Consider the following 26,351-nt stretch of genomic DNA (forward strand, 5'->3'; position numbering starts at 1 on the left):
TCTAGACCATCCCAGCCAGAATTTAGATATTTGTGCTTAGATTATAGAAATCCTAATGGTAAAACCACTTTTACCTTAGAAAAAGATCATTATTAAACTGTTGGAACTGAGAACATACTACTTTTAAAATAAAGGAAAACTCAGTGAGTTTGTGTTTGTAGAGAAACACCTCATTTTGCAAACATGATATGAATGAATATACTTCCTACTTCTATGAACTTGCCCTAATTTAAAAGGAAGAAAATTATGGTAGCCAAGATTATTTTCTTCCGATGAGTGGAATTTGTCCAAAATATAACATGCCTTCATTTTAAATTTGCCGTTATCTGTCAGTTGGATTTATCCTTATCAGGCTAAGTATTTGTTCATGTAATCTAAATGATTTTAGAGAAAGATGTAAAAACATTCAGGAGTCATGTAGGTAGTTTACTTAAAAAGATAATTTAGAATATAGTATACATCTTTCATCTTTGATTCCTTATCTAAGCTTTACATAGAATAAATTTCTGTTTTAAATTCAGGACTGAATTAAAATTTAGAGACATGATTTTATATCCATTCAAGATTTACTTTTTGAGTTTGTTAAATAAATTTGATCAGCTGTGAGCAAATGACTTGGATTGGATGCCCGTCTTGCTTAATAAAAACATTTCTTTCTAATGCTTCAGCCTTCTAATTCTCAGCATACGTGGGTTTAACATAATATACACCATCACTGTTGAAATTAATTTACTGTCTCTAACACTCTTGTTTTACTAATGCCATTGTGTAGTATATCACATAAATTAAAATTCAGGCTTTCTGTGTTTCTCTAGAGCATGTTTTCTAGCCTTCCTAACATTGCTTTATTTATTAAGATTTTGTCTAAAATTGTTCCTTGAAATGTTTTTTCTACTAGTGTTATTTTCAGGGTTTTTTTTTTTTTTTTTTTTTTTTTTTTAAGTTTCTGGGTAACATTAAGTTTTGGAATGTATTTCTCAGCACAGGTGATATGAGGTCCTCATGGAAACAAAGGGAATCTAATTGGTAATTTGAGATATTTTAGAGCACGTTCCAAAGTATGAAGACAGTATAGTCATTATAAATTTTAAATGTTGGTTTACGGAGTTGTTGGCTTACCAGAATCTAATGATCTTTTCTTTTAAAAGCAAGCTGACTTTCTTTTGGGTATATGTATCATGGATTGGAATATATAAAATGTGTGGAGACGGTTCTGGCTTCTGGTATATAGCTGTGTAGTCATATTATAGATGCTTCTGTTTATTATACTCAAGTATATAATGTATAATTAGATCTCCTTTGAGAAGCTAATTGTCTGCTTCACTCAGGTAATTAAGCATCTATGGGTAGTGATCCTTTTGCTGATGGACAGTTTATGACTGCATTGTTTGTAACATGTTTTTACTAAGGGGATTGAAGAGGATATTTGACTGGATAACTGATTTCAGCATATAGACTGGCCCAACTTTGACCTTTACACAGAATATCTTTTTGATCTAAATTACATTTTTATAGATTAAAAACAAACAGACACTTGAGTATGTGTATTTTATGAGGTAAAAATGCAGTGGTGTAAATTAGTAGTGAAAGAAAAAGTATTTATTAATATTGATTACATTTTACCATGTTTTTACCAGTGATACTATTGTATCATCAGTGAAATACATAATGAGATGATGCGTGAAACAATGTGTCTTCCTGAGGTAGGGATATTTTGAGCTTTGACATAAATTATTTTTGATGATGTGGAAGATGGTGAATGTGTAGTGCTTTTTCACAAGTTTTACAATATTCTCTCTTTGGGAAATAATTCACTCAGATTTTCATTAAATTCTGAGACTGAGTAGTATTAAGTATAAATCAGGTATAAATGTGAATCATACTTGAAAACTTTTTTGTCATAGAGAAAACCAGTAAATAACTACTTTCAAAATGTATTTTAAAAGAGCTTTCCATGTATACATGTTATTGATTTTTATAAGACACTTTTGCAGCAAGCTAGTATTTTATCAATTAACTGGTTCTTTGGTAACCAAACTGTGGCTTTTAGCTTTTAAACCATTTCAGGATTTTAATGGATTAAAGTGAATATATGCTAATTTTTTAACAACATATTTGAAGTTAAATATAAAACCATTTTTAATACTCTTCCTCCTTGCTCATTCCTTAAAGGCTTTAAAATTTTGTAGGTTTGTTGATATGTTTCTTCTGTTTTGAGATTAAAATTTGGGAATTCTAATTCTGTAGCAATGGTGGTCTGTGAACATTCAGAAACTGAAGAATTTTATCTATATGTATGTATATGTTCATTTTTCTGTTCTCACTCCCCCAAAGGTTAAACACTATACTAGATTAGTAAAAGCGCTTGAATTTTCTTCTTCATTCTATTTCTAAAACTGTTTTCCAGCTAAAAATAACTCTAAAACAGTATTTAGGTTTTAAATCCATTCCACTCAGGTTGCTATATGTAGCTGCTTTCACCAGTTTCCGCTTATGTAAGTGTAAGGTTGTTCTTCATGCAGTGGGACTCTAAGTACTACCGTGTTTCCCCGAAAATAAGATCTAGTCGGACAATCAGCTCTAATGTGTCTTTTGGAGCAAAAATTTATAGTAAAATAAGACCGGGTCTTACATAATATAAGATTGGGTCTTATATTAATTTTTGCTCCAAAAGACACATTAGAGCTGACTGTCCGGCTAGGTCTTATTTTCAGGGAAACACGGTAACACAAAGGAAGCTTCCTGAGCAATGTAGCCTAAATGAAGGTGAGAATATATTAGTTATAATTCATCTCTGTTATCATCTCTCACAAAGATTTTCTTTGGCTTAAAAAAATTATTCTCCAAAGTCTTATATCTACTAATTCCCTATCAGATATGGTAGAAAAGTATTTTGAGGTTTTAGGCAGTGAGAATACAAATGCACACATTTAAAATGTATATACCATGTGAAGAAATAGAATGAAATGAAATCATCCTTATTCTTTCCAGAGTTAATCTGGATTCAGTGAGCCATTGGAATTCATGACAAAATGTATTACTTTATCGAGGCATTGTGAAGAAAACTAGAGGTATGTTTTAGAGAGATTACGTGTAGAGAGATTCTGCACCTAAATCCCATTTTCTCATTTTCCCCAGTATCTTTTGAAATGCAAGTTTATTCGTGGAATCCCAGAATATTGAGTGCAGTGCTATGGTTTTGCCGTTACGGTTACCACTGCTTTCAGCAGTTAGCCACACTGAGCAAGAAAAGTTGTAAAGATTAAAATGTTACATAAATTTCTTTAAAAATAAATATGCTTGTATTATCTGTAAAAAATGTAAATTTCAGAATAGTATCATTTACATATGTTAATTTAAAACAGGAGGAAGAGATGGGAGCTGAGCCAGTTTCATGACATTTTCTCCAATCTAATCTATCACTTTACCTTCAAAATAGAATGTTTTATGAAGACAAAAAGAAAAATCCATTTTAAATGTTGAATTCACATTGTTTTTCAATGTGGGCAACCATTTCTTGCATCCTTAACTTATATACACACGCACACACACACACACAATTTGACAGAATTATAAATTGAGGTAAACATAGGAGTTCACTCTTCTACTGGTATGATCCTTTTTTCCTTTAGGTCCCAAGAATTCTAGTCCTTCACGGTTTAAATAATAGGTAGGTCCTTATAACGCATTCTGATGAAGAAAAAAGAACTGGCAGTAACGTTACTTATAAGTAAGTTTTTTCTCTCAATAGGAATCTAAGAAAACTAAGTTTTGTTTTGTATATGGCAAACATTTTGCTCAAGAAATTCAATTGTACCTGGTACACAGCAAAACGTAAGTATTTACTACTAGGTATTAGATGTTTAAGGGGTGTGCTGTTGAAAATTTAGTTTCGTCTTCTAAGTTGACCATACTCTGATGTCCGTTAATCTTTGTGAAACATGATAATCTTTCTTTGAAAATTTGGTCTGTTTTTGTTACTCATCAAACCTGCAGTATAACAATAATAAAATTAAGATCTTTTTTCAGGTCTCTTCTACACAACTCATCTGTGAGATTTTTCTTAGGTATTTTTATTGTGCTTTAGAATGATGGTAGGCAGGAATTGAAGATAAACTTCATTTACTGATGGTTTGGGAGTAGGAAAAGAATAGAAATGTGCTGTTCATGAGGATTGGTCTATTCAATTTTTGTGCAAAATTTGCTCTTGAAGCTCTTTCTTCCCATTTCTTTGTTTTAATATAAACCATATATTCAATTCTCAACTCCTTGTTTTTAGGTGGTTAGTCAGCGTTTCCCTCAGAACAGCATCGGTGCCGTAGGAAGTGCCATGTTCCTCAGATTTATCAATCCTGCCATTGTCTCACCATATGAAGCAGGGATTTTAGATAAAAAGCCACCACCTAGAATCGAAAGGGGCTTGAAGTTAATGTCAAAGGTGAAGAATTATTTTGATAATCTGTTTTAAATTCTCTTTCAACTAAATTTTCTGCTTTACATAGTTACTGTACTTCATTTATTTTTTAAATGCCCTGTAGTTTTCACTTAGGTGCTTTTATTTTTATTTGTTTGTATCCAAAGGAATTCATTAGATTGATAACTGATGGGTCTTATTACCATGAGAAAATATTTTAGCAAGTCTTCTGAAGATAGTTTTCTAGAAATTCTGAAATGAAGACCAAAATGTATACTGTATGATTTTTTGTTAAAAAGACATAAAAAAATTTTAATATGTATTTTTATATACGTAAATGTGTGTGTGTGTGTGTGTGTGTGTGTGTGTGTAAAATTACGTTTATATTTGGGAAAGAATAGAAACAACACCTAGTATTTGTAGGAGGAATAATGGATTTTAATTTCCAGTAGATATATTGATGAGAAAATTCATGTTTTTTAAAGAACATACAAATGTGTAGACTTCATACAATATACAATCTGATTCTTTATAACTTGTTTTATTGTTTAGATACTTCAGAGTATTGCCAATCATGTTCTCTTCACAAAAGAAGAGCATATGCGGCCTTTTAATGATTTTGTGAAAAGCAACTTTGATGCAGCACGAAGGTAAGCAGCCTGCCAGTTAGTTGATTGCTCTGTTTGAGTCAAATATTTTCAGTTTCACTTAAATCCATATACTTGGTGTACAGGAAGCTGCTGTGTAGGTCTTTCATTTCCTAGGTCACGAACATAGTTAATCTTATTTTACTATAAAAGATAGTGATGAAGTACACCCATATTTATAATTTGATAGTGATTTCCATATTTGCAAAACCAGGAGGGATATGACATATTGCTAAAATAAAGGATTTGAAGTTGTTACAAAGTGGGTGAGAGGAAGATGGAAAAGATTACTTTAGGAAAAACTAAAACCAAAATGGTACAGATAACGCATAATAGTGTATAATCACAATTTTTTTGGTAGAGTATTTTTGGTACTTCAGCTTGGAATTATATCAACTAAAATGTTACTCTGTAAACCAAATAATGCCGATGCATAAGCTTTTGTTCATAACTGGACAACTGTTGAACTTTTATGATTTTAGAAAACTTGAAGTCTATTGGGTTTCCATAGCTAATTAATTGCTTTTTGTTTATCTCTAAGTTGTTGGCTTATCTGTAAACTAGGGATTATGCAATATTTTCCTGTCTGAATTGATTTAGAGAAACAAAAGAGGTAATTGAGGAGGAAGTGCTTTATAAATGTAAGTTAATGTCCAGAATTCTGCTTTTCATGCAGTGTGATTGTAATTGATCTGACTTGTAGTCTGAGCTAGATTGTACAATTTTCTCTTCCCGTTTTTCATTTTAATTTATATCAATTTCTTTCTAATTGGAGTTTAAAAGGTGTATTGTTGGACTGCAAGCCATATTGGAGAGAAAGTGAATGTCAGCATAGGATTCTAGCAGATTGACTATCACAGAGAGTTAAGAGAAAAAAGGTTCTGATCCCAGCTCTGACCTAACCGGTAATACAACTTTAGGGAAGTCTTTTGTCTTGTATAGGCTTCCATTTCCTTATCTGCAAAATACAGGCTTCTCTCCAGAGCCGCACCGTCTAAATTTTGTTGTCTGACCTCAGAGCCAACTCTGAGGCTGAAGCTAGGTATCAAAAATGGAAAACTAACTTTCTCCTTGTCTCTTCTTGTTTCATTTAAAGACAATCACATCATGTGTGAATAAGCCCTGCTTATTTGGAATCTTATTTATTTCACAAAGTTACTTGACATAAATTTAATTTAAACGTAGATAGGAGTATATCTGGTTTTTAAAATTCTAATGATTTTCCATTTTTGAAGGTTTTTCCTTGACATAGCGTCTGATTGTCCTACAAGTGATGCAGTAAATCACAGTCTTTCCTTCATCAGTGATGGCAATGTGCTTGCTTTGCATCGTCTGCTCTGGAACAATCAAGAGAAAATTGGCCAGTATCTTTCCAGCAACAGGTAAGATTTCTCAGTCATGGGCATATTGAAAACTCCCAGTTTGAATTTATATTAATAAAATTGTGGGTCATGCTTTTCACTTTGCATCTTCTTAGAATAAGAATTATGGTTTGGAAGAATAAATGCAGAAATGTAGACTTTTAAAAAATATGTAGACAAAAAGTTAAGTCATATTAAATGATCGAGAAATCTACCTAGGTGCTATAGATTTTTTTTTTCTTTTTATGTTAAGCTCAGAAGTCACAAATTAGCCCTTTGGCTTTTTTTTTTTTTTTTTGGCTTGCAAATTATCAAACATAATGTGCAACAGACATAGAGAAGTTTAAATTTACTGAAGGTCAAATGAGTATTGGCATCTGAGTCTGAAGAGCAGTTAATTCTTATGAATTTAATAATTAAAACATTGCCAATGTTTTAATTCTATAATAATCCCATTTGTGATACTCTAAGTACATGCAAATAAAGCTCTATATAGAAAATACTCAATACTTGGAAATTACTTATTTGAGAATTGTTTCATTACCTGGTTTTAGTTAGTCTTTTATAGCCTGAATCACTTGCTGACCTTTCTAGTTATATATGTTTGTAAAGGTCCCGAATTCCTATGTATGAGGAGCTTTCTTACAAAGGTAAAATGAGTCCAGCTTATTTTTTAGTGCCAATAAAAATGGTTTGCTCATTCATGGGAAAGGTAGAAGACCATGAAACTAAGGCTAACTAATAACTAATTAGATGGGCATTTAAAAGAGAGAGGATTTTAATCCTTTATGAATTGTTAATAGATTGAAGTAGACACGAACTTGACTGAGGTGTGCCCTAAAATAGAAAGGTGAAGATGCTTTCCCTGTGTGACACTAAAATAAACTATGGAACTTTTATTATAAATGCAAACATTCATTTCTCTTATGTAATTCACATACATATTCTTGTACTTTGATGCTAGAGAGTTTTTTTAATTTGGTTTGTTTAAAAAAAATACGTACATTTCAAACATACAGAAAAGTATAGTCTATAATATAACAGAGATCTATGTCTACCACCTAGCTTTAATATTATTTATTTTGCTATATTTCTTTAGATATTTATAACATTTTATTTTTTGGGGGAAAAAGATATTACTTCTCTCTGTTACTGACAAAACAAGAAATTACGGGTATATGTTAAATTTAGGTATATATAACAGTTTTGTGTGTTTTAAAATTTTACAGAAATTACATATTGAATATAGTCTCTTCACACAATATTGTTTGAGAAGTATCATTTATTTAATTTATGTTAGTATTTCATTGAATGACTGTATCACAATTTATTTTTGCATTTCCTAGTTGATGGATACTTAGGTTTCCATCACTTTTCCATTTTTCACTATTTTAAATTATGATGTAATAAATATTCTTCGTACTTGTGTCCTTGTGTATTACCTAGATGTGTTGCTGTGTTCTGAAATACAGTATCAGGGACAATATGCCCAATTCCTGAATAGTGGTTTTAAAATGGATTCTTTTCATCCTGAGAAAAAGTGGATCAGAAGGTTACTTTTACTTACTGATTGCCTGTTTAATGGTAATGGATTCAGATCACTAAAAAAAAAAATTATGTAAATTTTATAGTTTGGAGAGTGGTCATATTTCTCAAATGTCTCAGTGTATACTTATAACCCCTGAGGTCTTTTTGGTGCCATTCACAAATCAGTAGGAACCCCCAGCTGACAGCAAAAACAAAAGCAACAAGTGACAATCTAAAGAAATGTGTATTGCTAAATGTGAACTGCTACTTTTTTTCTAAGTCATTTGCTATATCTAGGGATCACAAAGCTGTTGGAAGACGACCTTTTGATAAGATGGCAACCCTTCTTGCATACCTGGGTCCTCCAGAGCACAAACCTGTGGCAGATACACACTGGTCCAGCCTTAACCTTACCAGTTCAAAGTTTGAGGAATTCATGACTAGGTAAAGTACCACCTTGACTGCTTTCTTTTTGGTTGAGGTACAAGGTTCACTACTAGGCCGCTTGTTAGATATGCTTGTATTTTTTATGGGGATTATTAGGAAAGATGTACCTAATAACCACGTTGCCACATTGTGGAATTTAACTTTTCTCTTATCCTATATATTAGTGAAGTATGCTTTGTTTTATAGTTGACTTTCTTATAAAAATAATAGTATCTTATTGACTAGTACTTTGTCATATTACTTTGAGGTACTTTTGCATTAATACTTATAAGGGAGAGTAGATAACATTATTTTCTATTATACTTAAATATAGCTCAAAGCGAATAAATAATTTGCCCAAGATTCCACATCTAATTCACAGGTCCTTTGGTTCTGAGCGCAGATCTCTTTATACCACACTAACATTTTTCAGAACCCTTGTAAAAGTTAATGGAATTTAGATTGAGGCTCAGAAAATACAGTGTACTTCACCATTGCTATAAAATTTATTTCTTTGGACATTTGTTTTGAATCTGATTTAGAGGGATTTAGTTTCTGAGCTAAAAGATCCTTGTTAGATATTCGCCTTTATGACTTTCCAGTGAAGGGTAGTGTTGAATCCTTTAGTCTCTGAAATAACTTTCATAGTACTTTACCCTTAGTCACTTAGTATGGGCATCATAGTGACTGCGGTTAAGTGTTTTGTTCATAGTGTGTGCCAGGGGCAGAAAGAAACAAGCAGAATCTGACATTCAGAAGTTAATTTACATTAAAGATTTGTATACTCGTATAATGTGACTTACACTGTAAGTGCCTGTTATTAAACGTATTACATATACAGTAGTTACCCTTATTTGTGGTTTCACTTTCCACAGTTTTAGTTACCCGTGGTCAAACACAGTCTGAAAATAGTAAATGAAAAATTCCAGAAATAAACAATTCATAATTTTTCAATTGCTCACCGTTTTGAGTAGCGCAGTGAAATTTCACACCGTCCTGCACAGGACGTGAACCATCCCGTTGTCCACCGGTATTCACACTGTATGTGCTACCCGCTTGATTGTCACTTCATAGTCTTTTTGGTTGTCAGATTGACTGTTGTGGTTTCGCAGTGCTTGTATTCAAGTGACCCTTATTTTACTTAGTCATGAACACAAAGCCATTCACATAACTTTTATTACAGTATATCATTATAGTTGTTCTATTAGTAGTAATTGTTGGTAATCTCTTACTGTGCCTAATTATAAATTAAACTTTATCATAGGCATTTATGTCTAGGAAAAAGTATATACGGGGTCTGGTACTATTCATGTTTTTTGGCATACACTGGGGGTCGTAGAATGTATCCGCCACAAATAAGTGGAACTACTGTAGGTGATAGTTTTGTACACATGACTCCAATTCTTTGATATTAGTTTGAAAGGTATGAATATTCAATTTCCAACTTAATTTTTATCTTTAGCTCTATTATATTTTTCTCAATGCAATGAATGTTTATTCCTATGTAATTAAAGGAATATTTTTCCATACAAAATTTTCATAGTACCTAATTGAAAATTACATAGTACAAAAATATAAAACTTTATTATTCAGCATTACTGAGGATATCCTAGCCATTTTTCCTTTTTTCTAAGAAAACTTCTTTATTACTTCTTTTGCCTAAGACCCTACCTTCCCTTAAAAAGCAATCTTCTGTTGCTGTTGAAGACTAATCTGTGTAAGATGCTTAGAACAGTATCTGGTATATACATAAAATGTTTAATAAATGTTAAGTATTTGCTCTCTTCTAAGTTCCCACTAATGCTCTTTGAGACCCATTTTTCTTTTAAAGAAATGAAAGTAGTTTCATAATTTTCTGAACTATAAAAATAAAAATTGTTAAATTTTTCAAAACATAGGTTTCTAAAGAAGAAAGTAAAATGTCTTCAGTTATTTCATCTCTTAGAGATATTTCAGTTGACATTTGGCGGATCGCCTCCTGGTCATTTATCTATATGCACGTGTACCTATTTCTCTTATCAAATTATGTCTAGGTTGTTTCCATTAATGTTAAACAAATGATGACCTGGTACCAGCAACATGATGGAACGAGATAATACAACTTCTCTTCTTCCCTGTGCCCCCAGACACAAGACACATAGAATTACTAGGTAAAAGAAAATATATTTTAAAAATGACATTTTTAAAATTCATAGCTAGAAGATAATTTCTGAGAAAATTAACTAGCATACATTCAGTACAGAGAGAGAAAAAAAATGGAAAATATGAAAGAGGTTAACAGATACAGATGACAGAATGAGAAGGTCCAACATGTCTGATAGGTGTTTCAGATATAGAGCTTAGAGAGAATAGTGAAGATGTAATATTTGAAGAGACAACAGATGAAAATTTTCCAGGGTTGGTGAACGACATAAATCTTCAGGTTAAAGACACACACTTAATGTTGAGCAGAATATATAAAAATTAAATCATGCTTTTTCAGAAATATATTTAAATACATATGGGAATTTAATATGATAAAAGGTAGTATTCAGAATCAGGGGTATTAGAATGGACCGTTTTTCTTAGCAGTTGAACTTTTATTTTACTTTTTAAAATTTTTACTTTTTTCTTTCCTACAGAAGGCAGATAATGATTATTGATCTGTAGTTGTGCACTCCCTGAAAGAGGGCACATAGGAAGCTGTAGAATGGACTCTTAATAAGTGGTGCTAGTACAACTGAGTAACCATCTGGAAAAAGATGCTCATACCACTTGTGAAAATAAACTCCCATGAAGAAGAAAATATGGGCAAAGGAAGGCCTTTCTCATTCATTAAAATCAATAAACCAGAAAAGATTGATAAACTTAACTCTTAAAAAATCAAATAAATAAAAACTCAAAAACTTCTATCTAGAAAAAAACTACAGTGATTAAAAACAATCCTATAGTTAATATGCCTGTCCCTTAGTTTTCTTCGGATAGTCCTCAGAACCACTCTTTATGGTTCAAAGAGTAACACCTTGAAATTTTTGGTACATGCTGCCAAATTACCCTTCAAAAAGCATGTTTGCTGCTTTTTAAATATTTTGTCATTTTGCGTATTTTATCACTGGTCCAATTGTAGATTTTTGGTAAATACTCAACGGACAATATAAAGCCTATGAGTTAATAACTGTTCTTTTTTCTTTCAGGCATCAAGTACACGAAAAAGAAGAGTTCAAGGCTTTGAAAACGTTAAGTATTTTCTACCAAGCTGGAACTTCCAAAGCTGGGAATCCTATATTCTATTATGTTGCACGGAGGTAAGAAATACTATGTTTTAGTTTTCCTTAACAGAGTTTTTTAAAGTGATTGCCCATGTAAAGAGACAACAGATTCGGTTTTTCCGATTTGACTTTACTGGAATTGCAGACAAGTTTACTTGGGAGAATATAGTAGCTCAGTAAACAGCCATCCTGTCCCACAGTGATGCTCGGTACATTAGAGATTGCTTTTCACACCCCTATTTCATGTTGGCTTCTCTTTGCTACATCAATTTTTTTTAATACTACCTACAATGGATTAATTAGCAAGAGTAAAAAAAAAAATCACAAGGAATCTTTGTCTTCAGGTTTATTCTGATTCAATAATGTCCAGCACATGATAATCAGGAACTTCTTTATTAAGCAGAAATGAAACTTTTAAGAGTCTATTTTTGAGAACTTGAATAAAATGCTGCATAAGACAGCAATGAGGGTGATTTACCAAATAATTCATAGAAGCTGTGGGAAATTTCTATAAAGATGGCATAGGTGACAGCCTAGAAATTTGACTGTTTGTTCATGCTGTCTTCAGTTAAGGTGGTTCCCAGAAAGCCTTTCTGGAAATGCCATGAGCTCCTCCTTAACAATAGGTACGCTGCTTGCATTGTTTTCCCAGCCATTGTTTTTTCTTTCTTGTCTCATTCTGCCTTCCTTTTGAGAACTCATCTGCGACGTTATTTGGTCAGTTTTACTTCTTCCCATTTCGTGTGACAGAAACTCATGGTAGTTGAGCCTTAGAGACAATGTGATATAATGGACCACTGGCTTTGGAGTCTCAAGGACTGGTTAGTCTTAGTTCTTGTTCACTAGCTGTAGAAATGAATCTTTCTGAGTTCCTGAATCTAACATAAGTTGAGGAATTATGTCAGTGGACTGAATGGCCATGGATGGCATACACTTGGCAGTTGTATAGGAAATGGTTTCCTGTGCTGTGAAAGTACTTTTTAGTTTGATGTAATCCCATATGTTTATTTTTTCTCTTACTTCCCTTGCTCGAGGGGATACATCAGTAAAAATATTACTCAGGGTCATGTCTGCAAATTTACTTCCTATATTTTCTTCTAGGAGTTTTATGGTTTCAGATCTTACATTTAAGTCTTTAACCCATTTTGAATTTATTCTTGTACATGGTGTAAGGAGGTGGTCCAGCTTCATTTCTTTGCATGTGTCTGTCCAGGTTTCCCAGCACCATGTATTGAATAGACTGCCTTTACCCTTACCCCAATTTCTTGCTTCCATTGTCATAGATTAAATGACCACATAGGCATGGATTTAATTCTGGGCTCTCTATTCTGTTCCATTGATCTATTTGTCTGTTTTTATGCCAGTACCATCCTGTTTTGATTACTATAACCTTGCAGTATGATTTGATGTCGGGTATCATGATACCTCCCACTTTGTTCTTATTTCTCAAGATTGTTATGGCTCTTCGGGGTCTTTTATGGTTCCATATAAATTTTAGGATTCTATGTTCTATTTCTGTGAAAAATGTCCTTGGTCGTTTGATAGGAATTGCGTTTAATCTCTATATTGCCTTAGGCAGTATAGACATTTTAACTACATTAATTCTTCGTATCCGTGAGCATCGTATGTGTTTCCATTTATCTGTATCTTCTTTAGTTTCTCTCCTCAGTATCTTATAATTTTCTGAATACAGGTCTTTTACTTCTTTGGTTAAATTTAATCCTAAGTATTTTATAGTTTTTGAAGCAACTGTAAATGGGACCGTTTCCTTAATTTCTCCTTCTAATAGTTTATCATTGGTGTATGCAAATGCAACTGATTTCTGAATATTAATTTTGTATCCTGCTACTTTATTAAATTCATTTATCAGTTCTAATAGTTTTTGGTGGAGTCTTTGGGGTTCTCTGTATATAGTATGTCATCGGCGGATAATGACAGTTTTACTTCCTCCTTACCAATTTGGACGCCTTTTATTTCAAAGAAGTCATTCTTCTTTTCTCAAGAAGATAGGCCTCAGGAAAAACATGAATTAAAGCAGATCCTGCCCAGGTATAGACAGAACTAGATGGCTGTCGGTTCTGGAACTGGCCTGTGCTCTTGGACTCTCTCTTAGCTTCATGTTCAACTCTACATCACGATTCTCCTCTTTCTGTTTGGCTTTAGCCCCAGCTAGTATCTCCTTCATTACTTCAGTATTGCACAGAAAGAAAATGTGATTCAGCTGAAAAATATCTGTTGGGCAGAACCTTTATTGCCAGGTGCTGGCTAGCTGGTATTTTCTGGCTGCCTGTATGTCAAGCACAGGCTCCTAGTCCATCAGTCTTGTCCTTCAAACTGACCACCGGTGCTGTTCCTTCATCAGGGGCTGTCTTAAGTTATGTGTTTTAAGTTTTTTAATTGGATCTTAATGGTTTCATATTACTTCTAGGTGCCTTGCAGATGTCTTTTGAAACCATTTTTCCCCCACTGTCATCACTGAGACTCATTCGCTCTTACCTGTACTAATGCAGCATTATCTTCCTACTCCTTACTCCCCAGGTAACTACTTCCAGGTCATCTTAACATTGCTTCTGGAGACGGTTTCCAGTACAGATCTAATCTTGTCTCTCTCAACGTGTTAAATAACCCCATTGACTCCCCATATAAAGTTCAGGTTCCATAATCAGGCTTGCAAGGGGCTCCATAATTTTGACCTAATTTAGTTTCTAGTCTTTTCCTGCTATTCCCTCCCATATAGATACTTATGCTCCTGCCCGGTAATAGTTAAAGTACCAGAAATACAAGGACAATTGTTGCGGCGTTGTTTATAGTGGCAAAAAAATGGAAAACTATGTTTAAAAGGAGAATTGTTGAATAAATTATGTATGTCTGTATTATGGAATAATATGCAATGTGTTAAAATATATTTTGCTTGTTATCAGTGACAAAAACAAAATTCAAACTCGTGTGAATCAAAAGGAATATCAGTTGGCAAATGTACCTAAGAAAATCGGGAGATGGACTGGTTTCTTGCATGATTACATGCAGAGTTTTGAACAGTGGCATCTGGAGAACATCTCTTTTCTCTGTCTCGTGACTCTCCTTTCTTTGTGTTGATTTTATTCCTAAGCAACTGTTCTTCAGCTATGGCCTGCAATGGCTTGTGTTCTCCCAGCTTAAGAACCCCTTGGAAAAATACCTCTTTTCTAGTAGTTACAGCAAAAGTACTGCTCTTATTGGCCTGAGGTAAATTATTCCTGAGGTAAATCACTGTGTGTGGGGGCGGGGGTGGTTTTATGGTTATCTGGTCCTGAATTATGCACCCATCGCTGGAGCTCAATGGTGAAGCCAGCCCTACTTGAATTGCATGAACTGAAAGGGGAGGGGCAGTGTTTTCCCAAGGGAATATTGGATTGCTGATACCAGAATGAGGAAAAGTGGATTCTGAGCAGGGAAGTCACAGAACTCCTCTAATGCAGCTTTAAAAAGACCCAGAAGGATGATTCTGACACTTATCATACAAGGTGCAGAGTAATATGTGTGTGTGTGTGTGTGTGTGTGTGTGTGTGTGTGTGTGTGCACGCGCGCACATGCATATAATATGTATAGACTGAAATGTGTGAAAGTATATGCAGTAAATTGTTCACATTGCTTAACTCATGGGAATAGGATTGGAGGAGGTAAAGGACCAATTATACTATTTCTGTTATATATCTCTGTACAATTTGACTTGTTGCCAAGACTATGTATTATTTTTGTAAGAATAATTAAAAATGTAAAGCCTAAAAGTTATAATGAAGAGTTTTCCCCTTAGGAATATTGTGATACCTGGCAAGTGCTTTTTCAGTGGTAATAGTAATAATAATAACTAACATTTACTGAGTGCTTTCTCTGCATCATACAAACTGCATATTATATAATACTTCATTTAACTCTCACAATAACCTGAGCTATTATTAGTTACAGTGATTGACATGCATATAAACTGAAACCTAGGGAAGTTGTTAGTCATTCTCAAACCCAGGTACCAGAATGACTTGGAGAATTCAAACAAACATCCCCAGCCCTACCTGGGCTGCCAAATTAAAATCTGAGGGCTCGAGCTTAATCTATAGATTTAACAGGCACTTCCAGTGAATCGCTTGTAGTCAGTTTGTTTGGGAATCACACTGGGTCCTGTATTTAACTCATGGTAGCACAACTAGTAAAGAATCAGAATTGAGTTTTAAACCTTAACGAGTGTACTATTAATAGCATGGTTGGTTATTAACACTGTTAAATTTTTCTACTAGGTTTTTGGGTTAAATTAACTTTTATGGACCAGCATGAAAATCTCACCAATTGTTACGAGATATATTTCTGTAGGGAAGAGTTCTGAATTATAGGCACCTGATTTATAAATGACCATTTTGAAATACAAGATATAGGTTTACTTAAAGCAAGATAATCTTGGATAAAGAAGATGTGGTACAGCATGGAGGGACCTAGAGGGTATTATGCTAAGTGCAATAAGTCAGACTGAGAAAGACAAATGCTATATGATCTAACTTATAGTTGGAATCTAACGGAAAAAATAAATGAACAAACAAAGCAGAAACAGAGTCATAGATACAGAGAACAAACTGACGGTTGCCAGGGGGGAGGGAGATTGGGGAGCTGGGTGAAAAAGGTGAAGGGATTAAGAAGTACAAGTTGGTGGTTAACAAAGTAGTCATGGGGATGTAAAGTACAGCATAGGGAATAATAGTCAATAATGTTGACAATTATGTATAGTGCCAGGTGGGTACCCCCCCATAGACTAATTAGGAAGATCTCTGCATAAATTATATAAATGTCTGACCACTATGCTGTAAACTTGAAACTAATATAAAATAATATTGAATGTCAGCTGTAACTGAAAAACAGGAATTAATATTTTTTTTCAAAAGCAAGGTAATCTTTTCATTGGATCAGCTGTATTATGCATTTCAAAGGTTAGCAGAATAGGCACCTTTATAATGTAACAATATATTGCTATTACACCTTCATGAAATATGGTGACACAGATAGGGGTATTATTTCATAGAGCATTCTAGTTTCTACTTATCAGATTAGCACTTTTTTGTCTAATAAAAAATGAAATAATACAAAAACAACACAAATGTCACTCCTCATCCCCCGCGCTCGCGCGTTCTCTCTCTCTCTCTCTCTCTCTCTCTCTCTTTCTCTCTCTCTCTCTCTCTCACTCTCACACACACACACATACAAGCATACTTTGCTTAAACATGACCAACATAATTTCTTCTCTTATACCTTTAATGTAAAAATCTGATTTTCAATTCAATTTTGCACACATTGGTATTTTGCTTTTTTTTTTTTTAAAAGCATTTATAAGGAAGGAAACCGTATTGAGGTAATAATTAGGCTTACACAACTAAAATTTGCAAACAACCAAATTAAGCTAGGATAATGGTAACTTCCTAGGAAGTAAGTTGAAATAAATTTGATTTTCCTCGTGTGCTTGTTATCATTCAGCAGATGATAAAGAACTGAGATGGGAATGTAGAGAGCTCAAGTCCAAGTCAGGCTGATTGCACACAAAACAGCAAAAATATTACGTAGCAAAGAAAGGGAGTGCTGCCCGTTGGATTCAGCGTGGTACCAACACTCGTCATAGTCGTCGTATTCATGGGGATAGTTGTCTTTGGGTTCCCTGATGTTTTCAGAGGTGCCTGATTCAAGGTTGTTTTGGAATTCAGGTTTGTTGTAGAAATTGAGTGCTTCTTGACACTTTGGGTCACGTGGATGTCTGGAGTTGCCCTGGGATTTGGGCTTGTCTGAGAACTCACGCTCGGCATGGCCTGAGAGACTGCTGTAGAACTTGAGGTCAGCGGTGGTGGACTTGTCCCCGAAGTGTTATCAACAACGAGGAGGAACAGGCCGAGGAGTGGCAGCCTGAACATCATTGTCCTGTTTCAAAATAATTACAGAAGTTTACTCTGACACTTGTATCACAAACAAATCTAAGGACTAGCTTTTTTGAAGGGGGAGAAAAATGAAGGAACCTTTTTCCTGGGGAAACACCAACCTTTCTCTGGTTTAACAAATTTCTTAATTTGTAAGATAGAAGGAAATTTAGAAGTGATCAAAACCAACCTCTTCATTTTACAAATGGGCGCAGAGAAAGAGCCTGACGTGCCGGAGGACACATATCTAAAAATGACCAGAACTAGAACTTGAGCCTGAGTCTTAGTCCAGTGTTTTTTAGATGTGGACTCTGAATACATAGTACAGACGTATACTGTGTTTAATAGTAAATTTAATAGTAACAGTTAAAAGTTTACTAATAAGCCGTTTTTAAATTAAGGCTAATTTTCTTTTATCCTATATTCAAATAGGCACATTTGACATGATGCAGCTTAACCCGTGTTGAGCATGGTTAACTATTCCTTTTCTAAAAAACTTAAAGCTCAAACTTTAATTTCAGAAATCTAATATGTACTAAAAGTTACATTTGGTTCTAATATGTAATTGAGCAAATTTCAATTTAACATTACCTTTTGGTGTTTTTTCTTTGAAGATTAAGAATTCAGGCTTTCTCCAGTGTCCTATGAGGAATTTGATTTCTTACTGTGTGCAGTTTAAATATAATTAGTGAGGAAGTCACGTGTTCTAAACTTGACCTGCCATTTGCTCTTAGGAAATAATCCTGTTGAGTGTTTTCCAAACAACTGATGTAAACAGGTGGACTTTGGCAGAGATCATAGAATTCAAGTAAAGTCTTTCTAAAATCTACTCGCTTATTTAAAGAGCCCAGTGAATGCTACTTTGTTATTTCTCTTATCAATGTATACATTAGTGAATTTCTTCACTGGATTGATTGACTCTAACTAGAGGAATACACTATTTTGCCCTGCTATGATTGTCATGAGTTGAAATCAAGTAAGTATATGAAAGAGAGATGTCTATTTTTTTTTTCTAAAGCATCTCGTGTGTGTTTATAGGGTAGTTTCTGCCGATGGTTATTTTGAAGTATTAAAAAGAATTCAGAAATGTAGCATTTCAGGAATTTAATTGCTAGTAAATAACTAAAGTGACCCATTAAAAAGGTTAAAGTTTATTAATTAAAACTAACTTAATAAGAAAAGGGTTGCATATGAAAATGATACTTTCATAACGAGTTTACAAAGTTTTTTAAAAAATGTATTAAACCACCAACATTGAAGCGCATTAAGTACATTCTTTAAAGGAATTTCATCTTTTGATCACTTCTTTTCCTTGCTAACCAGCATACAGGGACGTTGGGTTGTTTTGTGCTAATGTTTTCATCACATTGGCCAGCATTCTTTAAAAATTGCAGGCCTGGGAACAGTCGTGTTGACATACAAGGAAGTTGCTACATAAATGGCAGAAGTGCAAGTCAGTACACGTCCCTCACTTGTTCTACTTTGCTCTGAAGTTCTTCCGCTGAAAGAATAGAACCCTGCTTTCTCAATCTTACTTGTTTGGTGCATATACATAGAACCACGTTTTACTGGAGAATAGTGTGATCAGACCAAAGAAGTAAACATAAAAAGCCTCTTAGCAACCAGAGTAGATATTATAGATCCAAGTACTAAGATAATGTGCAGATAACTATTGATGCTTCACACACCTCAATTTCAACTTAAAATTTAAAATTCAACATTTTCCCATTTCTATTCTTCTTCCCAGTAGATATATTCTTCTCATAATCTCTTCCTCAGTTAATTGCGTCATTTTGTAGCCAACGGGCTTTGCCACCTTGGATTTCTCATGATCTTTTTTTTAATGATTTTAAGCTGCCCAGACAGTTTGATAATAATTAAATAAGATGTAAGATCCTGAACTCTCTGGCACTCAAATGCTCCCAAACAAACAAAAATCACTAGGCCACTCATTATTCAGACCTTGAAATAGCTCCCACCTCTGGATCTTTGTGCAGCCAGCCACCCTCACCCAAAGTACTTCTTCCTCATTCACACTTCTGTTCCTCCTCCAAGGTCTAACCGAGGGCAGCACCTTTGGTGTGAGCCTCCCCTTACTCTGTTCTTACTCTGTTGTTACTCTATTCTTACTCTGCTCTAAGGTCAGTCACCTTAGGGCTTCATAATTCTAGAGCTCTTACCAGTCTGTTTTTCACTACAGATGTGTCCTAAATCTTTCTTCCATCATCGTCTGTCTGTCTTGTCAGACACGATCTCTGACTCTTTACTGCCCCTCTCCCTGCTAGCACCATGGGTGCTTGTACAAAAGAGTACACAATAAACATTGCAATTCATTAAAATCTCTTTGTTTCTTCACGTCTGAGAGCTGATATCATTAATGATGTCTAAAATAAGAAGAGACACTTGGTTATTTGCAGTTTTCCCCGCATAAGCATACATTTGCAGGCCCGAGTTGAAGTCCCATCTCTACTTTCTGCCTTCTGTTTTGAGATGATTTCTTCATGTGTATGATGTACATTCCTAATCCCTTACTTACAATTTTGAAATCCAAAATATTCTGGAAACATAAAGTTTTGTCCAAAAAAGTTTGGCACCAACACTTATTTCTTCATTTGTATAAGGTACACGCCTAATCCCTTACCTACAATACTGAAATCCAAACTTTCCTGAAAACATAAAGTTTTGTCAAAAGAAGTTTGGCACCAAAACTTATTTGGCGGAAACACCTAACATTGGTGTGAAGCTTTTCATGATCTTTATTATTGTCATCTATATTTGGTCCACTTAATGTGGATATTAATGTTTCACTGCAGAAATATTGGTGTGGTTGATTTTAGGGTGCTGTCTCAAATTCCACTGGTGTGTTACACGATACAGAATAAAGCTAGCACTTAACTTTGAGTTTCTCCTGTTCTTCTGGGCACCTCACCATACCACTCCTAGCATTCTTACAGTTAGGTGGTGCCACGTGGCTGAGATCTGGTCGGTAAAATGTAGGTTCCAATGAGGTATGTCACTTCCAGGCCTGGAGTCCAACTTCACACCAGTCTTCCATTCTTGCTCTTTTCTGTTCATGCCTCCTAGAAGGGGCTCGGTAGGGGGTTATCAGAAGATGGTAGAACTACTGGATGACATGAGCGAGAAATTAACTTTTGCTGTATTCACCAGTGATATTTTGGGGTCGTTGGCGACAGAAGTCAGTCTATGCTGACGAATCCAACTATGTTGACTGCCTTCGTCTCTTCATATCCACTCTCTTCTTCTCCACCCTGCTCTGTACCTGAAAGCCTGCCCGGTGTGGATGATATCATTGGGCTTCTTTCCTCACTAGCTTCAGTTGGCCCGTGGGGGATACAGGAGACTGGAGGGAAGAAAGAGAGTACGGTCGGTATGTATTCTCTAGGCTCCCCTCCTGAGGCTCGCTGGGGGCTGGCTGCGTCCCTCTGTGAAGATGAAGTAGTTTTTGCGCATCACTCTCTGTGTCGGGTTTCTGGTAGCTGCTCCTTGCCTCCACTTCTTCAGGTTTAGTGTCTCACTCTCTTGTCGTTTCCCTTAACCCCTCCGTCCCCTTGATACATAATCTCTCGTATCCCAGTTTGAGTGTGCTGCCTATTTCCTGCTGGAAACTTTGCTACTACCCACAGTGTGTGCACGGTATCATCTTCCAAACATCTGAACAGTTCTGAATTTAGAAAGACATCTTGCCCAAGGGTTTCAGGTATGGGATTGTGGGTCTGTACCAAGTTTGTAGGTTTAGTATGAGTATTAATTGTGATAATATTTGTATGGCATTCAGTAGAGTGCCCAACACGTGGTAAGTATTTGATAAATAGTAGCCATAACTGGACTAAGAATAGCAACTATGTTGTTAATTTTCTATCTGGGAAATCTAAATTGCTCATATCTAGAGCTGGAGCTTTGGAACTGGTGCGCAGTATCTCTCTTTACATACTTATATTACCTTGAATTGACCTACTGGTTGTTTTTTTAGGTGTTGCCAGAACTTTCTACCCACCTTCATATATTGATTCTTTCAGAACTCTTTTAAGAAAATGAAGAAAAGTGACCTTATTTATAAAGTCATCTGAACGCTCATAAATTTTGTAGAGCAATTTCTTGAGAATTTCAAGTTGAAGTTTTAATACGTTACTCTTGAAACAGGTCCAATTTTCCCTTCTCTAACTTTTCTCTTTGGTCTTTGGGTTTTTGTGTCATGAAAAGGACACTTGAATCTTTTCTTGAGTGGCAGTTACACAAACAGTGTTGGCAACGGAAGCACTTTTTGCTTTTTAGAAAAACCTCTGTGAGTACTATGCCAGGTCTGTGCTCACTGTTCCTGTGCTTCATGTCTCTTAAACTTTTAAAGTTTTGAAAGTTTAGGATTCAGATTTTTAGCATCAAAGTTCCTATGATACTACTAGTGTGTTTTTGCCCATATTTAAAAGTAGAACATTTAAAACAATTCAATAGTATGTAGCAGCAAGTAGCTTTTCAGTGTGGACAATTTGTTTTCAATAAACTACGGTTGACCCTGGAACAACTCAGGGATTATAGGAACTGACACCCTGCACAGTTGGAAATCTGAGTATAACTTGACTCCCCCAAAACTTAACTACAGTTGTCCTTCAGTTTCTGTGGGGGATTGGTTCCAGAAGCCCCCGCAGATACCAAAATTTGGGGATGCTTAAATCTCTTATATAAAATTGTGTAAAACAATCTATTCAACCCTCCACATCCGTGAAGTCCCAACGTACTGTTTTACACCTGCAATTGGTTAAATCCGAAGATGAGAAACCTGGAGGTATGGAGGGCTGACGGTATATTTATTGAAAAAAAGTCTGCATATAAGTGGACCCACACGGTTCAAACCTGCATTGTTCAAGGGGCAGTTGTATTTGGAAGCATCTTGAGAAAGTAGATGTGCAAATAGGCAAAAACAGGCCATTGTTATGTTAGACTTAAATGTGAATACTTTTCAGAATTGTACGTAAGTACTTTTCTACAGTAAAAAAAAAAGTCAGCCTCTTCATTTTAAAAATCTAATACAGAAAAGGAAAACACTTCCCCTTAGCTGCAAAATATGTGTTCTGAGGGCAAATTTGTCTTCCTTATGGTATAATACTGTAAGTCTATTATCTGATGTAATTCTGGCTTGACATGTATTCTTATTTTTCATTATCAATGAAAAAGAGTGATTTAATTCTAAAAAGAGACTCTCCTTGCTGTTTCTATCTTTTGGATAATGGTAGCTCTATCTACTTTTGAGTTTAAGTATTAGGTTGGTGCAAAAGTAATTGCAGTTTAAAAGGTTAAAAATAATTGCAAAAACCACAATTACTTCTGCACCAACCTAATAGAAGCCTTTGCATCAATCTTCACTTCTGCCTGCTCTTACCCACATACATCTGATTAGTCATTATGTCTTGTTGATTCTGCTTCCAAATTTTTTTATGCTTTATCCTCACATTACAGACTCAGTTTGTAGCTTCATCAATTCTCTAAGCTGGGGTCAGCAAACTTTTTCTGCAAAGGACCAAGTAGTAAATATTTTAGGCTTTAGAAGCCACATGAAGTTCTCTTTACTTTTTTTTTTTTTAACCACTCTTTCAAAATATAAGAATCATTCTCAACTTGTAGGCTCTACAAAAACAGACCACAAGTAGCATGCAGGCAGGGTGTCACCAGTGGGCCATAGTTTGCTGACCTCTGGTCTAGGCGATGGCAACAACTTCCTAATTGGATTTTTTGTCACCGGTATTGGCCCTCAAATGTACCATGTTACTGCCCAAATGATCTCTAAAATATTACCATATCACTTCCAGATACAACATTTTTTGTGCTCCTGTTTCATACTGAAGGCATTTATATATACCACCTTTGGGATTTTGGCCATTTCTTCATAGCATCAATACTGATATTTCCTCAATATTTTATTAACTTTTATTACAGGAACATTTATATTATACTATAAATAGAAAATTAGTGTTGATTGCTATAACTAGAAAACCAGTAAACAAAAGATAATAGTAAAAAGAAATACGAAGCTATGAAATGCCTACTTCATATTCCACCCCCTCATATAGGTACCACACTTCAAAAAAACCACGAGCCTATAAGATAAAGCCTTTGTTCCTTAGCATCTTACACGAGTCTCTTCATAATCTTTTATCCTGTTCACATTAGTTGCAAGATTGCTGAACTAAAGCAGAAGATTGAAAGTCATTTGGGTAAGAGGCTGGATTAAGGCGTATTCCAGAAATCTGGTGATGATACCATCATTGATGGGATTCCAAGTAAGCCTTATATGCTTTCTGGGCTGTTCTCAGGAAACTGTGTTCATGACACATTGCTGAGGTATCGTCAGGGCAGTTGTCGAGAAGACTGTACTAGCTGGCCAAGCCACAGACTCTGCCCAGAAAGCTCAGAATGCCAAATGACCGTTGTGCACATTACCTCCACTGTGGTGGTCGAAAGAGTCCTAAAACCATCAGCCTCAGTCGATCATTTAAGTTTAATAGCAAATGACCAGTCATCACAGTGTGTAGTAACGTGTTAGAAAGATGCTCCAGGCTGTATATTAAATGCCTCCCTTTTGCGTCATTGATACTGACCATCTCACCATTGCCCTGCTTTGCCGTGCCCTGGCATCCTGGTATGCCTCTGTGCTTCTGCATAGGCCTACCATCAGCTTTGGAGGCCCTTCCTTTAACATAGGACAAACTCCCACTTTTAATTCAAGCCCTGTCTTAGTAACCTGACTTGGACTCCTCTAGGCAAAACAAAACAAAACAAAACAAAACAAAACAAAACAACACAACAGCTTTATTGAGATATAGTTCACATATTATAAAATTCACCCCTTAAAAGTGTACAGTTCAGTGGTTTTTAGTATCTTCACAGTTATGCAGTCATCACTGTCGAATTTTAAACATTTCATCACCCCAAAAAGAAACCCCAGGCCCATTTGCAGTCATTCCCCAGTCTTCCTCCCCTAGTCTCTGGCAACCACTAATCTACGTAATGTCTCTATAGATTTGCCTCTTCTGGACGCTTCGTATAAATGGAATCATACAATATGTGCTCTTTTGTGACTGGCTTCTTGTACTTTACATAATGTTTTCAAGGTTCTTGGATGTTATAGCATCAGTACTTTATTCCTTTTTGTAGCTAAATAATATTCCACTGTGTGAATATACCACATTTTGTTTATCCATTTATCTTTTAATGGATATTATTTCCATTTTTGGGCTATTATGAATAATGCACCTATGAACTTTCATGTACAAGTTTTTGTGTGGAAATGTGATTTTTATTTGCTTAGGTATATAAAGAGCTGAATTGCTAGGTCATATGGTAGCTTGATATTGAACCTTTGAACAATTGCAAACTGTTTTCCAAAGCGGCTTTATCTTTTTACATCCGTAGTAGTAGTGTATGAGAGTTCTAATTTCTCCACATCCCCACCCAACACTTGTTCATGTCTGTCTTTTTAGGCAAATTTTTATAAATACCCCCTTACTAAACTATTGCAAATATTACTATTTCACAATGACGATGTTGGAATACAATGTTTTTTTAATTGAGATATAATTTACATACCTGTAACATTATATTACTGTCAGGTGTACAACATAATGATTTGATGTTTGTAGATATTGCAAAATGATCACCGCAGTAAATCTAGTTAACATCCATTGCCACACAGTTGCAATGTGTTTTATCTTGTTTCTTAGCAACTTTCAAATATACTAGACAGTACAATTAATTGTAGTCACCATGCTATATATTACATCCCAAGGAGTTAGTTATTTTATAATTAGAAGTTTGTATCATTTGACCAGCATCACCCATCATTCCCTCCTCCCACGCCACCCCCCACCCTCTGGCAACTACCAATCTGTTCTCTGTATCAATGAGTTCTGTTTTTTTGGGTTTTTGTGTTGTTTGTTTGTTTTTTCAGAGATCCCACATATAAGTGAGATGATACAGTATTTGTCTTTCTCTGTCTGACTTACTTCACTCAGCATGATGTCCTCAGGGTCCATCCACGTTGTTGTAAATGGCAGGGTTTTCTCTTTTCTATGGCTGAATAATAGAAATATGGCTGTTGCAGTTGTGTACCACATTTTCTTTATCCATTCATCCATCGATGGACACTTAGGTTGCTTCCATGTCTTGGCTATTTAAAATAATGCTGCAATGAACATGGGGATGCAGAGAAGATAATTTTCCTGTTCACCTATTGGACTTTTAGCTCCTAGGTCTTAGATGTCTTCATGTGGATACACAGAGAATCTAGTAGAATATGTAACATTTCATAGAACACTTAATAAATGAACTTAACTTTTACTTATTATATATTATATATGTAATAATTTGGTGATAGTGTTAAAACTAATCACCACTTTTAAGTATAGACACCACAACTGTAATTTGAAGGAAGATTTGATTTAATAAGAGCGATTAGAATTAGAGTTCTGAATTGGACCAAAAGATTTCTTCGGTGGTTTTATTTTCTGTGATACCTGGTTTCTAGAAATACACTGGCCTTGGGTGTTTGTGAAAGAAGTGTTTGGTTTACTCATCAAAGATTATTTAGTAATTGATACATACTGAATAATCTGGTGGTTATGACTTCACATGTTCTATGGAAAAAGACAGTAAGTGGCTGCAGTCCATCTATATTGCTATGGAAAAACAGTTGTTTTTTTAATCAACTGTGGTTTACCTCTTCAGTATAAGTATGTAATCCTTGAAAAGAAATAATCCTGAGTTATGCTTATGAAGTGTAGTTATATAAAACA

At 34.9% G+C, this 26,351-nt stretch overlaps 1 protein-coding gene and 1 long non-coding RNA gene across 13 annotated transcripts in view; one reads left to right on the forward strand and one right to left on the reverse strand.

Annotated features, from left to right (window-relative positions):
* Positions 1 to 26,351, forward strand: part of NF1 (neurofibromin 1) — a 208,062-nt gene that overhangs the window by 107,029 nt on the left and 74,682 nt on the right. For all 12 annotated transcript variants that reach the window (XM_033090010.1, XM_033090014.1, XM_033090022.1 and 9 more), the window contains 5 exons: positions 4,280 to 4,438; positions 4,967 to 5,064; positions 6,297 to 6,443; positions 8,247 to 8,393; positions 11,549 to 11,659. In XM_033090010.1, coding sequence (XP_032945901.1) covers positions 4,280 to 4,438; positions 4,967 to 5,064; positions 6,297 to 6,443; positions 8,247 to 8,393; positions 11,549 to 11,659 — 662 coding nt within the window. The remainder of the gene's footprint in view (positions 1 to 4,279; positions 4,439 to 4,966; positions 5,065 to 6,296; positions 6,444 to 8,246; positions 8,394 to 11,548; positions 11,660 to 26,351) is intronic.
* Positions 16,963 to 18,262, reverse strand: LOC117013156 (uncharacterized). Its single transcript, XR_004421283.1, has 2 exons — positions 18,139 to 18,262; positions 16,963 to 17,551 (listed from the first exon to the last, which is right to left on the reverse strand). It is a non-coding gene; the product is annotated as an uncharacterized LOC117013156 (long non-coding RNA).

The sequence above is a fragment of the Rhinolophus ferrumequinum genome, chromosome 21 (genome assembly GCF_004115265.2).
Source record: "Rhinolophus ferrumequinum isolate MPI-CBG mRhiFer1 chromosome 21, mRhiFer1_v1.p, whole genome shotgun sequence".
Classification (NCBI taxonomy): Eukaryota; Metazoa; Chordata; class Mammalia; order Chiroptera; family Rhinolophidae; genus Rhinolophus; species Rhinolophus ferrumequinum.